This window comes from Anastrepha obliqua, chromosome 1 (assembly GCF_027943255.1).
Source record: "Anastrepha obliqua isolate idAnaObli1 chromosome 1, idAnaObli1_1.0, whole genome shotgun sequence".
Taxonomy (NCBI): Eukaryota; Metazoa; Arthropoda; class Insecta; order Diptera; family Tephritidae; genus Anastrepha; species Anastrepha obliqua.
The window spans coordinates 118,507,016-118,523,419 of NC_072892.1; the positions used below are offsets into that span (position 1 = coordinate 118,507,016).

The 16,404-nt window shown below is 37.4% G+C and overlaps 1 protein-coding gene across 1 annotated transcript in view; it reads left to right on the forward strand.

Annotated features, from left to right (window-relative positions):
- LOC129236925 (cation-independent mannose-6-phosphate receptor) overlaps positions 1 to 16,404 on the forward strand; it is a 190,083-nt gene that overhangs the window by 144,743 nt on the left and 28,936 nt on the right. Inside the window, exon 11 of the mRNA XM_054871231.1 lies at positions 5,348 to 5,494. Within this exon, the coding sequence (XP_054727206.1) occupies positions 5,348 to 5,494 (147 nt within the window). The remainder of the gene's footprint in view (positions 1 to 5,347; positions 5,495 to 16,404) is intronic.

Below are 16,404 nucleotides of genomic sequence, written 5' to 3' on the forward strand. Positions count from 1 at the left end.
ATCCTTAAAAAAGGCAGATGGACGACGAGACTTCTATTAAGCATAGACAAATGGTATGACAAACAGTTCGGAGAGGTGAACTTCTATAAATATTACTCAGATACTATCTGGATATGGGTATTTTCGCAAACATCTAAACAAAAGGGGGAAAACTGAAACCACTGAACGCATCTACGCACCCATTGATGCGTGATGATCAAATGTGAAAGATGAAAGTTAGGTCCCTTAAGGCCAGACAACATCATCGAAATAATGGTAGAAAGCGCAGAAAATTGGCAACTTATTGGCACATACATAGAGCGAGACCTGCGCGCAAAAAAACTTCACATAGACAGAGATGCTTAACCGACTTGCTAACCTAACCTAACCTCAACATACCTACCTAATTAGAAGATGAGGTGATAGCATTATGCTGGCTCCAAAACTGGCGACTTTAGACACAGGGAGAGTAGAAGAAGCAGTCGATATCAAAATAACTACTTGGATCTCTTCTGTCTTCTATGAAATGCTACCATAGTTCCGAGGCAGAGGAAACATCCAGGAGAGAAAAAAGAGGGATTGTTTGAGTGGCACACCACTCGACGGTCGCTGTAAGAGCGAAGGTATTTTAAACCTTACCTTACGCCACAAAAAAATTAAACATTTTATATGAGGATTGTTTTCCGATTGAATGTGAGTGACTGTCACAAACAGCATAATAGAAATGCCCATATCCAGAATTGTTCTAAAAAAAAGTTGGAAATTTTTATGAAATCTTTAAAAAAAAAAGTTTGAAATTTTAATGAAATCTTGAAAAAAAACTTTGAAATTTTTGTTTTACTAGTTTAACATTTGTTTCAAAGTTTGAAAAAAAAAAATTAAAAAAAAAAATGTGAAAAAATTTTAAATTCTTTTTTTTTTAATTTAAAAAAAATTTGCGTTTTGAAAAAATTTTAAATTAAAATTAAATTCAAAACGGAATTTTTTTTTCAAATTTGTAAAAAAAAAATAAAATTTATTTTACAAACTTGAAACTTTAAATTATATGGTTTTTGTTGTAACATTAATTATATTTTTATAAGAAAATTGAAAAATAAAAAAACCTTGAAATATTGCACTGCAATTACTTAGACCGGTACTGTGTGTACATTCATACATATACATACGTATGCACTCGTGTTCTTTAGCTGCTCCATAGCTGCTTCTACTCATAATAAAAACACAATGTAATGAAATGCCTCACGCGATACGACGCCGTAACAGTAACAATAACGCATACAACAGAATGAATGAAAGCACAAATACATGCAACTAAACTACAACACTTGCACTGGCAAAGTGCCCTGCTTCTGTTTGCGTGAAATTCTACGTTACGTTGCAGCACGAACGTCTTCTCGCATTCCTAATGTTATGTCTACTTCTCGCATTGTTGCTGCTTATTCTCTGCTGTATAGTATGTAAGCAGTAGCTGCTTGCTGCTGTTTTTTCGTTTTGCTGTTTTAGCTGCTGCAATAACATTAACATTAGCCACTTTCTACAGTATAATGCCGCTGCTGCTTGTTGCATAAACAAGCTTCGTTTCTTCTTTCTTGCAACTCGATGCAAATTTGCATTGCTTTTGTTGTGGAGCTTTGTTCCGCTCAACGCAGTAATGAAATAAGATTCCTTTAAAACATCGTTTTTAATGTTTGTGTATATGGCGTTGTTAACAGCGATAGTAAAGTTGTATTTGTTGCTTTTTGCTATAAAGATTTTATTTAATAGAAAGCAATTGCAGCAGTGGAATTACCATGCATGTACTCCTATGTAGTTCTGTTATACGAATTTATGCCGTAATTCTACGTATTTTTAATAGCTCATGAAATTTGCATATTCTGTAATTGAGATATCTGAGAAAAACATTTTCGTAAAATTTCGTAAAATAAATCAACTATTTATTCTTCGGATCAAACAGAGGTGGTTAATTTTCGAAGCGCAACTGTATGCCTCCAATTCAGCAACAAGTAGGTGGATTGAATCATGTGAATCAGCCTTACGTGGTCTTGTTAGCAACATTGAAGCCGCGCTGGAAGCTGACGAGCACGCAATGGGTGTGTTCGTGGGCATTGAGGGGGCTTTTGATAATGCCACTTTTGGCTCAATATGTTTCTCTGCCGAGCGACATGGAGTTAATCAAACCATTGTAAAGTGGATATATTTCAGGCTCTCTGAAAGGATGTTGACCGCTAGTGAGAACAGTGATGAACTAATCATCGTCAGGGCCAAGAAAGGATGTGCCCAAGGGGGTTATCTTTCTCCGCTGTTGTGGTGTTTGGTCGTAGACTCTCTACTAGCGGAGATGCAGGTACTCGGTTTTCATGTGCAAGAACATGCGGACGATGTCTGTGCGCTAACATCGGATAAATCCCTAAGAAGACTTTGCACGAAAGGAGGATTGTGGACAAAATCGATGACTGGTGCATGAGACAAGGTCTTCCGTCGATCCGAACAAAACAACCACAGTCTTGCAAATTGGATGGACTTAGCCTTCCAACACTGAAAGGTGTGACACTTGGTCTTTCCGATGAAGTTAAATATCTAGGAGTTATCTTGGTTAAGAAGTTGACATAGGAGACACACGTTTCACTGAAGTTGAATCACGCATTAAAGGGTTTGCTGCAATGCCCCAGAGCCTTTGGTAAAACCTGGGCTATGAAACCTGCTGTAGTCCACAGCATTTATCAGACCAATCATCACTTACGCCTCTGTGGTCTGGCGACGACGCACCATGATTAAGACCACACTCCGGGAACTGTACAGGCTGCATAGAAGTATATGTTTGTATATTGAGTACAACCTCCGGCGATGCTCTAAATGCTGTGCTTGTGCAATGTTTAGACTCCATAAATATGGTTTCAAGCTTTCTTTACCGATGGGTCCAAGAATGAAATAGGGTCTGGAGCCGGATGGTACTTAAACGATAGTAATAAGTATCACTATGCTATGGGGGAAATGGCAACTGTTTTCCAAATGGAAGTTTTTGCCATCCTGAAAGTAACCGAAGATGATGGAGCGGGAAACAGATTGGAGTTTTTAGTGACAGTCAGGCTGCACTGAAGGCACTGGAGACGCGAAACAAACCTCAAAGATTGTTCAAGAATGTAAGAAGAAGCTTAATTCTGTCGCAAGACAAAACAGGCTTGTACTTATATGGGTTTCAGCACACTCCGGTGTTCAAGGAAACGAAATTGCCGATGAATTGGCCAACCGTGGATCAGCGGTTTCCCCACAAGGGCCAGAGCCAATAATCGGAGTCAGTTCCGCAGGAATCATGAATTGGAGCAGCGATTATGTATGCAATTTACATAAAGAGCGATCGTCCGGTCTAGAAAGCTGCAGAACAGCAAAGTGTTTTGTGACAAGTCCGAACAGAAAACTGTGAAACTTTCTACTAAAACTTGGAAGGAAAGACGTTCGGTTGATGGTCGGTGTTATTACAGGACACAACTCATGGGGTCAGCATATGACCACCATTGAAATTTTGAGGACCCGATTTGCCTGTCTTGCTTGGAGGAGGCGGATAGCACTGAGGACTTTCTATGTGAGTGGGTCCCGATGTCGTGAGAGTGCGTAATATTCATTCTCTAAAACTGGAGGATATTTACAGATTTGCCAAAGAATCTGGAAAATTCTCACATTACTAACTATCTCTATCTCTGTCTCTATTCTTTCCTATCTCTTTCCCTGATACTTTTCTCTTTCCCTCCTTGACTATCTACCCTCTTTCCAGAGTTTTTTAAATGTGTTTTAGGAGCCACCAAATCTCCTGGTGCTCCTTGGCTCGATCTTTTCAAATTTCAATTTCAGTCCCGGCTGGGTGTCTCTCCACAAGGAGAGGAGGAATTGTTTTAGTGGCCGCACCACTCGACGCAGTGGGCGACGACCGCTGTACTTGCGAAGGCATTTTGAACCCTACCTCACCCTCCAAAAAAAAAATCTTCTTAAATCGTTTTAGAAGCAACAACAGTCTGCTTTCGGAAGCTATTTTTCTCACTCCCATGTTGGTTAATTCCTTCGAAATTCTTCCTTATCGAAATAAAACTAAAGATGATAATCTGCATCAGTAGTTTATATTCCCATCTTTAAAAAAGTAAATGTAGATCAGGGATTCGTGTTGGTAGGGCTCCATAGCTGAGGGGATGTGAGCAGTGATTTGTATGACCTTTGTTTTACCTGCATTCGTGCTTACGCTGATGAAATCGCTATAGTACGCAGAGGTAAATTTCTTCAGAGAACACTTTAATATAAAATATTCCAAGCCCAGCAAAACCTGCGTGACCGAAACTCTAACACAATTACACTTTTTTGTATGTTACAAACACATATGCACTCGTATTTGTTTGAAAATCGACTTTTTATTTTGGTTCTCCGTCACCTTTGAAAAATGTGTAAGCAGTAAGCAAACTTTATTCATATATTTTTTTTCATTTTTGCATCAGTAAAAGTAAACAAACGCCGTAGCCGAATGGGTTGGTGCGTGACTACCATTCAGAATTCACAGAGAACGTTAGTTCGAATCTCGGTGAAAACACCAAAATTAAGAAAAACATTTTTCTAATTGCGGTCACCCATCAGCAAGCAGTGGCAAACCACCGAGTGTATTTCTGCCATGAAAAAAAGCTTCTCATAAACATAAACATATCATAAAACAAAATAAAATAAATGTATAAAAATGATTTTTCTTTTGTGACTCGAACCCAGGATTTTGGATCGGAAGCCCGCACTGCTATCCGCTCTGCTATCGCGATATGCTGTCGGCGGTGCGCTAAAAGTTATTTTGTTTGTCGCTACGTTTATATGTAACTGGCACTGAAACGAATCCATATGTATGAAGGGGATAGAAAATCACACGTACACAAAATTTTTGGCACGATTTTCCCAACGCTCTTAACAAAGTGATTGTAATAAGCAGGTGACCGGGACTCTTCTTGCTGGGAGATTTAATGGCCTATCGTCAACAGACTGAAGTGTGGAAGATATTGAAAGATGGCCAAGCTCAAATAGCGAGCACCCGATGAAATTCACAAGGAATCGCAATCAATCATATGGGGTGTCACTAGTCAGCGTTTTGGTTTAATCAGCGCGAACAGCTTTCAATCAATCCTTCCATTTTCATCTTCAAAACGAATCAGTATTTTTTTTGGTACACCACAGTTTCGTTTTCAAACCTGAATTTCTTTGGTTGGCTGGAAAAAATACCTTTTACTCAGTGCTTTCTTTTGAACAAAATTTTCCGTATCACTCTATTGTAGACTAATAATAATAAAATGATTTTGAAGTTTGTATAAAAATTTTTAGCACTAAAACACTACTTTTATTTTGCTTTCAGAGTCTTGGCTTCCCCACAGCGTCGATGATTGTTTATAATCGTACAACCGCTCAGTTGCTGTACCTGCAAGGGAGCCCCTGCCCCACCGACAGCAAAGCGCAACTTTCCTCGAGCATTGAATTTTACTGTGATATGCGGGCCGGCTTGGTAAGTGGTACATATTTATGGTAGGGTTATTCAGAAAAAAGTCGAATTGTTCTACATGAAAAGAGAAATTACAAGTTTTTTTTCCTTGTTTTTTAAAGGCGATTGTTATCTTATGAGAACGAAGTCATTTTGATATAAAACCGTTCATTTCATATAAATAATTTAGAAATATCTATAATTTTAAAGTTGTTAAGGCTTGAAATCGTTACTCAAGTGATTTGAGTATCTCTGAGTGCAGTTCTGAAGTCAGCTTTTCAAAATTCAAAATAGCGGATGCGACATGATTTTAAAACGTAAAGGAATTCTGTTGAAACTTGTTATATATCGGGTATTTTTATTGTTGCATGAGAACTTTCGTATCAATAACTATGGTTTGACAGCTGAGAGTGGCAAACTGCGTTGACATTTTTGTTCAGTAAGGTTTGTTAAGTCATATTGAATCGTTAACGTCAGGCCAACGCTTCCAAATTGTGCAAATTTACTTTGAAAAAGAAAAAACCTGTTCGCTAAAATGTATATAGCACTGGCGGCATCATCGGTCTTTATTTTTGTCGAAATGAGAAAGGATCTGCTGTTACTTAAGCTGAATTTTTGTTATCAATTTAATGCAATTTAATGCACACTTGCGTGCTTAACAATCGATTTATTGCAATATTCATGCCACCATTGACGCCAGATTTATTCGAAAAAGTAGTAAAAAATTAGATTGATCCAATGGACCACGTAACTCGTAGCCGCTGTGGACAGATTCAAAAAAATAAATTTCATGAAATTATCTATCAAATTATAATTAATATTAAAAAAATTGAAATTTTTTCGAAATTCAATATTTCAAAAAGTGTATTTTTATATAACTTTTTCCAAATCAAAAGGACACCTCAAACTTCAATTAAGCTGAATGCCCAGTAGCTAAAATGAGTTGTTTTTGAGTAATGAATTTTTGAGTAAAAAACCTGTTTCGCATTTTTTGTTTTTTGCAAAATAAAAAATTTTCAACTACTTTTTTGCAACTGTTTCTACATGAAATCGCTCGTGTAAGTAATGACAATCATTTTGAACCCAAAACTATTAAAATCGGTTCATTTTTGACTAAGTTATGAACATTTAAAAAAATTTGTTTCTTATATAATTAAAAAAAATCGAGTTTGAGTCGAAATACAAAATTGCCGATAACTCTTGAAAAAAATTTTTTTCGGGCGAACAAAAAAATATGTGTCTCATTATTTTGACCAGAGAGCAACATATTTAAGTTACATCGAAATCGAAGAACATGACCCGAATAGCACGGTTGAATTGAAATGGAAAGCATCCCTATAGAAAGCCATAAAAGCATTGTGTAGACTGTAGACAATGTGAAATCATATTTACATATATTTCAGAACGAAGACGGAACTTCGGGGCGTAGAGAAATCTTTAAGATGCTATCTGAATAGCACCCCCTCTTTTCTTCAGCTAAGGACGATCTTGTGCCCATAGTTTCATTTATTATAGAAAGAAATTTGATGTCAAATGTAAGCAGTGGAGCAATCCAGAATGCACTAAACAAAATTTTACGTATATTTTTTTTTACCGATGGGTCCAACAATGAAATAAGTTCTGGAGCCGGATGTCACTCAAACAATAGTGACAAGTATCATTACGCTATGAGGGGAATGGTAACTGTTTTTCAAATGGAAATTTTTGCCATTCTGAAAGTAGCAGAATGAATAATTGAGAGTAGATAGAGTGGGAAACAGATTGGAGTCTTTAGTGCACTGAAGGCTCTAGAGAACGCAAAGCAAACCTCAAAGATTGTTCAGGAATGTAAGAATAAATTTAATTCTGTTGTCAGACGGAATAAGCTTGTACTGGGTATGGGTTCCAAGGCAACGCGCTGTTCAAGGAAATTAAATTGCCAATGAATTGGCCAACTTTGGATCAGCGGTTACCGTACAGGGACCAGAGCCAATAATCGGAATCAGTTCTGTCGGAATCATGTATAAAAAGGGATGGTCCAGTCAGGAATGCTACAGAACTGCAAAGTGGTTTGTGACAAGCCTGAATAGAAAATTGTCGAGCACTATTCTAAAACTTGGTAAAAAAAAAATTTTTGGTTGATGGTCGGTATTATTGCAGGACACAACTCATGGGGTTAGCATATGAGCCTCATTGAGATCATAGAGGACCCGGTGTGCCTGTCTTGCTTAGAGGAGTCGTATAGCATTGAGCATTTTCTCTGTGAGTGTCCTACCTTTGCTGGAATTTTGGGTTCCAATGTCATAAGAAAGCTTAATATTCGTTCTATCAAACTGGAGGATATTTTCAGATTTGCCAAAGAATCTGGAAAATTCTTAGCCATCTCTGTCTCTGTATCTATTCTATCCTATCTCTTTCTCTCTGTTACTTCTCTCCTTTCCTCTTTGACTATCTGCCCTTTTACTTTCCAAAGCTTTGAACAAAATGGCCTTTTTAGCCTGAGTCTTTTAGGAGTTACCAATCCTTGGTGTTTTTTGGCTCGCCTGTTTCAAATTTTAATTTTAATTTCTAAAGACGTAAAAACCCCGAAAATGGGTGTTCTAAGAAATATTTAATAAACCGAAGTTTTTTGTGAACCACCCTAATATATACACAATCAAGGATAAATATGTTCACATAATGTACGCATGCTGTGCCATTGTAGTGGGTTTATGTATATACATACGTAATGTACCACCCTAATGCATGCGCATTCAATCACAGATATTTATATTCGTTTAATGGTTACATACTCTGGCATTGCAGTAGTGTAAGTGCGTTCGTACGTATGTATGTAGTTGTTGATAATGATGATTAAATGTTGCACAATTTGTAGAGATTTCATTAAGTATAAAAGTTTTTAATGGTATTTGTAATCCCATCTCACTACAAATTAATCCAATATGCGTCGGCGTTCACAAATGCGTCATTTAACCAGGATTTAATAGTCAATTTACGGTGCGTTGCGATTGAAAAATAGCCGCCATTCTCTTTCAGTTTTCCACCAATTTTGCTGATGGCTGCAAGCAAACTTATTCATGCACAGGCAAAATGCAAAAAAAAAGTCTTTGTAAGGGAGTGCGGTACATTTACACTATAGGTACAGTTATATACACAGATAGTTATAAAAATAAATACGGACGTTTCTTCAGACGAATTTCTGCAACAGTTAGTTTTTCAAAGAGTAAAAAAAATTGTGCTACATAGTTTATTAGAGTAAGCGAAGTTAACAAATTCCTTTATGTTTACGAAGCTTCATAATATGTAAATGCAAATCAATTTTATTATGGAATCTTCAATTACTCTGGAGCTCATCGGTCATCAAAGAAGTTTTGAAGTAATAGTCTTAGGAGATATTTTCTTATGGTAACTTCTGACAAGCAAATTTTTGTTTTCCACACTCGCTCCTTAAGGGGTTATATACCTTGTGGTCCGGTGAAATTAGCGAAAGTTGGGTTTTTTTTAAAGATATGTAGCAATAATTTTACTGTATAAAAGTTTTTATTATTGGATATTACAATGTTTAAAGAAAAAAAAGGCTTTGTTTGTGTAAAAATATTTAAAAATGGCGGAGTTATGGCGTTTTCCCCCAAGACCCTTTTTTTTGGAAGAGGCTTGCGGTGGACGCGATTCAAGTCCACCAAGTCAACTGAAATCAAAAAATCGAAAAGATTTCATTAGTATAGGGTTATATCTTCTTAGTGAACGATCAATATATTAAATATTTTGATTTTTGTGAAAATAGGAACATGTTTTTAAAAAACTCCAATTCTACAGTCCTAAAATTGGCATTAAAAAATTCATATCTGCAAAATAAAAATTTATACATAAAAAGTTGATCGTTCACTAAGAGGCGACATCAATTACGAACAATTTAAAAAAAAAATTATAAAAATCGGTTGAATACTTTTTTTGCAATCGCGTCCACCGCAAAAGCATTTTTGGAAAAACACGTTTTTGAGATAATCGCGTTTAAAGTTTCAAGCGCCGCATGAGGCCGTACGCTCAGGACGTGACGACGCACAATTTAAAACGCTGTAACTTTCGATCTATTGCTCAGATCTCTATGAAATTTTTGGAAAATGTTCTCAAAGGATTGTACTTTACGATAAAGAAATAAAATTTATTTTGATTTTTTTGAAAAACACAAGGTATATAACCCCTTAAGTCTCTTCTGGCACTGGCATCTTTATAGACTGTGTCCGAATACCTTCACAGCAATCAAACCATTATTTGAGTGACCTCAAAGATCTTCAGACTCGAAGCGTAGAACACAGATAGAAAACTCGTTATAACGTTTGTATAATACAGAGAAGCGGCCTCGGTATTCTAGGGTAAGTGCACTAGCCTGCCAACATCCCAGAGGTTGTGGGTTTGAATCCCCAGGGTCCTCGCATTTTTCCAAACTTTCCTACTTTACTACATAGTTTCTATTAAAAACAAATCATTCCTCAACTCCAACAACCTTATCCTTCCAATCCTTACTTCCGCACAAAAGTCAAGGCATTACTTCCATTGTGGCTGCTAAAACAAGAAAAAACAAAGAAAAAAGACACAGTTACACATTGCATCAGTTGCGCCAGCAAGAGGAAGCGGGCAATCGCGGTAATACGCAGACACACTAAATTTAGCGAAGTCCTCAACCATCTGTGTGTGATCCTTCTGCCAGAAAAATGTGACACACAGATGGCGCTTCAAGCAGTAAGGAGGAGTTGTTCCTAAGCAACGACTGGTGGGCATTGCCACTACTTAGGACTGTTAGAGGCAGGCTAATCACCTGCCCTGGCAGAAATCAAATAGATTAACGAAACCAACGCAATACTAAGTCTTGTCGAGGCCCTATACTCCCGAATGGAGTGACCAAGGAAAACAAAAACAAAAAATACAGAGAATTGAGAATGAGGAAAAAATATAACTGTTTTCCCAATGCCTCTTATTACATTTGACGCTTGCTCAAAAGGCTTACATTCCGCAAAGCATCTCGGCCGACGATCCGGAACACTTAATTTATCCATTAGGATTGTGCTAATATCTGGAGTTAAGTGGATTTGTGCACAGGGTCATGTTCGCGAAACATCAGATGATAGAAAAAGGTGTTTTTATTTAACTTCTTTTACATACCAAAATGAAAAAAAAAAAATGTTTTTTAATTTTAATAATTTAAAAAATGACACTGAAGTTGACCCTCCCGAAAAATTGGACCTGGATGGTGTTGTCCATTTTGGCTCTTTTATTTATTTGGAATACAAAAACCAAAAAAATATTAATCAGTATGACTGTAGCTATGCCTCCGAGAATAAAAAAAAAAATACAAAATGGCGCGGTTTTGAATATCACACTCTAAAAATCAGGTTTTTTCAGTTTTTTATAAAAAAAAATACGAAATAATTCAAATAATAACATGATTCTAGTACGGGCGATATCCATTGATGTTGTGAACAATATATTAAAATTTCAGCCCATTCGATTGAATAGTTTGTCTGGTTTTTTGACAAGACCAGGCCGAAAAAAGTCGTTTCGAGATAAATGAGTTTAAAGTTAGAGGTACAGGAGCGCGATCCGCGCTACCTAGTTAATGAGCTGTAGAAGCTGTAATATTGGTAATTTCTGCAAGAAAATTTCACAGTATATTCTTAGGATAATATACTTTCGAAATATCGAAGAAACAAAAAAACCCATTTTTTGAAATTTCTAAACCAAACCCCCTTAAATAAAATCAAATGTTTTGCCATAAAAATATCATTGTTCGCTTTTGCCTTGTACATTTCAGTACAAGTTTCGAAGACGCACATAAGTTTTTCCATGGTTTCTATGGCAGCTTCATTGTCATAACTATCTCTGAGACAATATTCTAAGAGAGTTTGGCAAAATACACGAAACGCGAAATGAACGGATTTCACACAAGTGTATTCTGCGAAGGGGTGTATTTGTTTGCAAATTTTTCCAACAAGTACATGAAAATCATGTATCCATTATTCCTAATATGTTGGATCCTTTACCTCACCTTGCATTGATAGCTTCAGTGAACGTTAGCCGCGTTGAGTTGGCAATACATAACCTTAAATGTAGTCGAGAAATTGATCACGAAGGTCTTGCCCCAATATCTAGTTCAATTGTGAACTCATTTAATGAATGCCTAAGCAAAGGTGTTTTTCTGAACTCCTGGATGCTCTGCATTATCTTACCAGCATTCAAATCTGCCAACCGCAATGACGTCAGTAATTATAGACCCATCGTGAAACAGAGATGCACGGACATCAGCTGTCTGTTAGTTGGCTAAATGACAGTTCAGAGTTTACAAGCACGCGGCGAGTTGCCGAGAGCATGGAGTAATGGATTTCAATTGCATTATTGGATGTGATTGCATTATATTTGGCTGGAAAATCACATCCAGCGATAGTTCGAGAGCTCGAGCACCTTAAAGTAAATAAAGTTTTTGTTTATCGCACCATTACTCGTTACAACGATGCCAGTAGCGGCGCGAAACGTCATGGAGGTGGTAATCAAAAGACTGCAACGTCACGAAAAATGGTTCAAAAAGTGAAGAAGCGACTCGAGCGAGATCCCGACGAAGTGCCAATCAAATGGCGAAAGATCCTCCGCATACTGAAAAATGATCTAAAAGTCAAGCCTTACAAGATCCAAAAGGCGCAAGGCAATTTCACACCAAAGTAGCAACAAATCAGACTTGAGAGAGCGAAGGAGTTGCTTCGCTTGGCCGAAAGCGGTCAGTTTCCAAACATTATGTGTTTTGACGAGAAAATTTTTCAAATTTAGCAATTCGCAAACTCTCAAAACGATAGAGTTTATTTAATCGACCATTCATACGAGAATTTGAGTCATCGAGGCAGTACCCGCCAGGAGGCAGCACCCGCCACAGGCAATAGTTTGGGACACTGTAACCGCAGATGAGCGCACTCCAATCGTTTTCATCGAGCCTGGTAAATGCGAAAAATTATCGAGAAATTATCGGAGGTTCCTTTGAAGCCGCTCTCGAATTCACCAGACGCGAATTCGATGTATTATTCTTTTTGGGCCTTTTTGGAGAGCAAGGTCCGAACTAAAAGATCCATTAGTTTCGAGACGCTGAAAAAAGTCATTGTCCGTGAGTGGGCCAAAATACCTGCAAGTCACATTCGGGCAGCTTGCGATTCGTTTCTGGGCCGTCTTAAGACCACAGTTAAGACAAAAGGTGATCATATCGAGCAAAAGTAAATTGATTCTTAATTTTGTATAATTTTCACACATTTTTATTTTGAATTGAATGAAGGTAATTTTTCAAACTAAGTTTATGGCCTTTTTAATTGGTTACACTTCGAGTGGTGGACCCTGTATACGTAGTATAAATGGCACTTACGCCCTTCTTGTTTGGGCGACCTCCTCCTATAATTTGTGGCGTGCGTCTTGATATTGTTTCACAAAGAGAGGGCCCTATAATTTTAAGCCGACTCCGAATGGCAGATCTTTTTTATGAGGAGCTTTTTCATGACAGAAATATACTCGGAGGTTTGCCATTGCCTGCCGAGGGGCGACCGCTATTAGAAAACACTGTTTCTATCATTTTGCTGTTTAATGCATGGAGATTCGAACCTACGTATTCCCGAAGAGTATGTCTACGGCGGCCGCCTTTATATAGAGCAAATTATATATCTTTTTCTTCTTCTTCCTATTAGCATCACAGTCCTTGGTGCACCACTGCTTCATTGACAACTTTGCGCAATCTGTCTCTATCCAAGGCTGCCTCCTTCCACTGCCGCACGTTTAGCTTTTCAGGGTCAACTTCCACATTTTCGAGCTATCTCTTTCTGGAGTGTCCTCTTCTTCGGTCTCCAATAGGGCGTAATTCAACTGTCGTTCGAGTTGTTCTCTCCTTGGGCATTCTAAATTCGTGCCCAAGCCATCTTATTCTCTGAGATTTTATAAACCTTATCAGAGTTTCGCTTTTTGCTAAAAGTTTTTGCTAAAAGCTTTCTATGTAGGTACATTCTTGTACACTCTCAAATAGTCTACCACAAGCAGGTCATCATGCTTTAAAGCGGAGCTGGCTTTGACCATAAACTTCGTTTTCTCCGCGTTAATTCCTAGCCCAGTAGTTCTTATTATTTTTTCTATTTTTTCACTATTCTTTTATTAACGCAATTTTTTATTCACTTCCGCCTTTCACCATTATAAGTATATCATCTGAGTATTCACAACGGTGGAATGGCTTGTTGTATATATTCCCGTTTTGACTTACATATATATGTGTATAGGTTTTTGATGTACTGAATCTGAATTCAACCCCAAAATAACCAGGACGTGAATTTTTCCAGATACTCTAGCGAAATCGAACGATTTTTGACTATATTTGAGGTTATGTAAAATTATAAGATATGTTTTATTTCAAGCTCAAATCTTAAAATACGCCTCTTTCCCCTTTAAACCCATATTTATTCACAAAAACTGCTGCGTTTCCATCTGCGATATCCTTATTTTCCTGTAGTTACCTATTTTGTTGACCACTTGTGTATGTATAAGTTAATGTGTAGGTGTAGTATACCAGCACATTGGCATCACAATTGTTTCTTCACACAATCGTTATTAAGGTTGTAGTGGATTGTTGCTAGCGTACATTGCAATCGGCCACAACGCATTCTGTTCGCTCAGCCTTGATATGAGCGCATAGCACTTTTGTTGGCGTCGCCACCAAAGCGATTGTTACTACTGCAGTTAATGCAATTTGTTGCTGTGCTTACTGTAACTATGGTATTGCAAATTAATATAGTAGCACCCAGTTTACACACCCTTTTTGAGTTTACCGCAGTAGCAGCTGTGGCTAGGTGTTTGGTCCGTCGGGCGTCTGAACGCTAAACTGTTGGTGTGTGTGTTTATATGAATGTGCAGTGCGCCCGTATTACCTTGAAATGCGCTGACCTTTGTGGTTGTGGGTCATAGCCGAGGTTAGCATTAGTGTTGCACGGTTTTTAACCGATTTTGTGGTTGACATGATGTGCGGGAAGCAGAGGGAAGGGCTATGTGAATTGTTCAATATTTGCAAGTACATATGTAGGTATTCACATGTATTGCATGCGCTTGTATTTGCACTCATAATTGCCAGCTTAATATGCATTTATATTTGTTTGCGCTTTTTTCTGCTATTTGATGTTGGCCCTATTTTGGTGGGGGGTGGAACTCAAAGTGCAGCAATAAAACAAAGCGATTTGTTGCACTCGAATGAAGGCCGAAACAGGAAATGTATAGAAAAAAATTAAATTAAGAAAATCTACAAATGCGGGGGCGTGTGGGCCATTTACAGTGCAAATAAAAGTAAATTGCTATAAAGCTTGATTATAATCCTTTAATTGCAATATATGTACAGTGCGGCGCATTATATATGTACATATTATATATGGGTACGTACAACTGTACTTACATAAGCCGTTTTCTTTGAAAGAGGTGTAAGTGTATTTTTTTTATATGAAGATATTTAAGGTTTTGCATTTGAATAATTTGAAAAATGCCGATATAGGCTATTACACTAATTATGTATTTTTTCAACATTAAAGTGATTTAAATTTATGATGTACCATAATAATTTTTCAAATACCTATACTTTTAATGACTTCAAAAGGACTTGCACCACTTTCAAAGTCAGCAAAAAATAAAAATCTTGCATTTAAAAAATATTTACCACGGGATCTCAATTGAAACAAACCAATTTTTTTCTGATTTTTTTTTAAATACTTCGAAAAAATATATATACCAGGTGAAGGCTAAAATAAACAAGACTGAGCTAAAATAGAAACGACGGGAGCTTTGTTCTGATAACTTCGAGTTTATTTTTTCAAAATAGTCCCCTCTGGTCGCAATAAACTATTTTGGGCGATCTAAAAGCTTTTCGAAAGAGTGTTTCAGGTCATTGACCGGAATATTCTTCAGGATGTCGGTACAAGCATTTTGGATGGCCTCTATGGACGCAAAAAGTTTTCCTTTCATGATCAAATGCAATTATACGAATAGATAGAAGTCACAGAGAGCCATATCAGGCGAATACGGTGAGTGATTGATGATTAAAATGCGGTTTTTAGTCAAAAAATCAGTCACAGTAGTGGATCGGTCAGATGCTGCACTGTCATGCAATAAGCGGCTGCTTCCTCATTCGTGGCATTCAGGGCGAATTCGACGAATGCGATGCAAAAAACGCTTCAAAACGCCAAGATAGAAAATTGCATTGACGGTTTGGTCCATTGGCACGAACTCCTTGTGGACAATTCCCTTCGAATCGTAAGAACAAATGAGCATCAACTTCATTTTTGACTTCTCCAAACGCGATTTTTTTGGTGGTGACTCATCAGGTACCTTCCATTCGGCACTTTGACGCTTAGTTTCAGGTTCAGGTTGGAAACACCACGCTTCATCACCAGTTACAGTGTTGTAAATGAAGTTCTTGTCTTTTCTCACCTCTTTAATGAGGTCTTTCGAAAGTTGAATTCTGAGCAATGTTTGGTCCTCAGTTAACTTGTGCGAAATGAAACGTGCACAGATCTTTCGTAAGCTCAAATTATCAGTTAAAATTATATAAATCGATGTTCTGGAGATATTCAACTTCGATTCCATGAATTTCAACGATGATTTCGGTTCATTTTTGATAAATTTACAAACAATTTCGAGGGAGTTTTCGCTGATTACTGATTTTGGGCGGCCTGTAGCCCGTATGTTCATTGTCATTTATGTCACCAAAACCATCTCTGAAACGTGTAAACCACTCATGAACTCTGGCTCTAGATAATGAGATACGACAATCATCGCCATAATATTTTTTTCTTCTATTCAAATGTTTCGGGAAACGTTTTACCGATTTTGAAACAAATTTGTTCGAAACTCATGTTTGTACCAATGACACAAACACACTGACACTTTAGACGCAATAGCTTCGC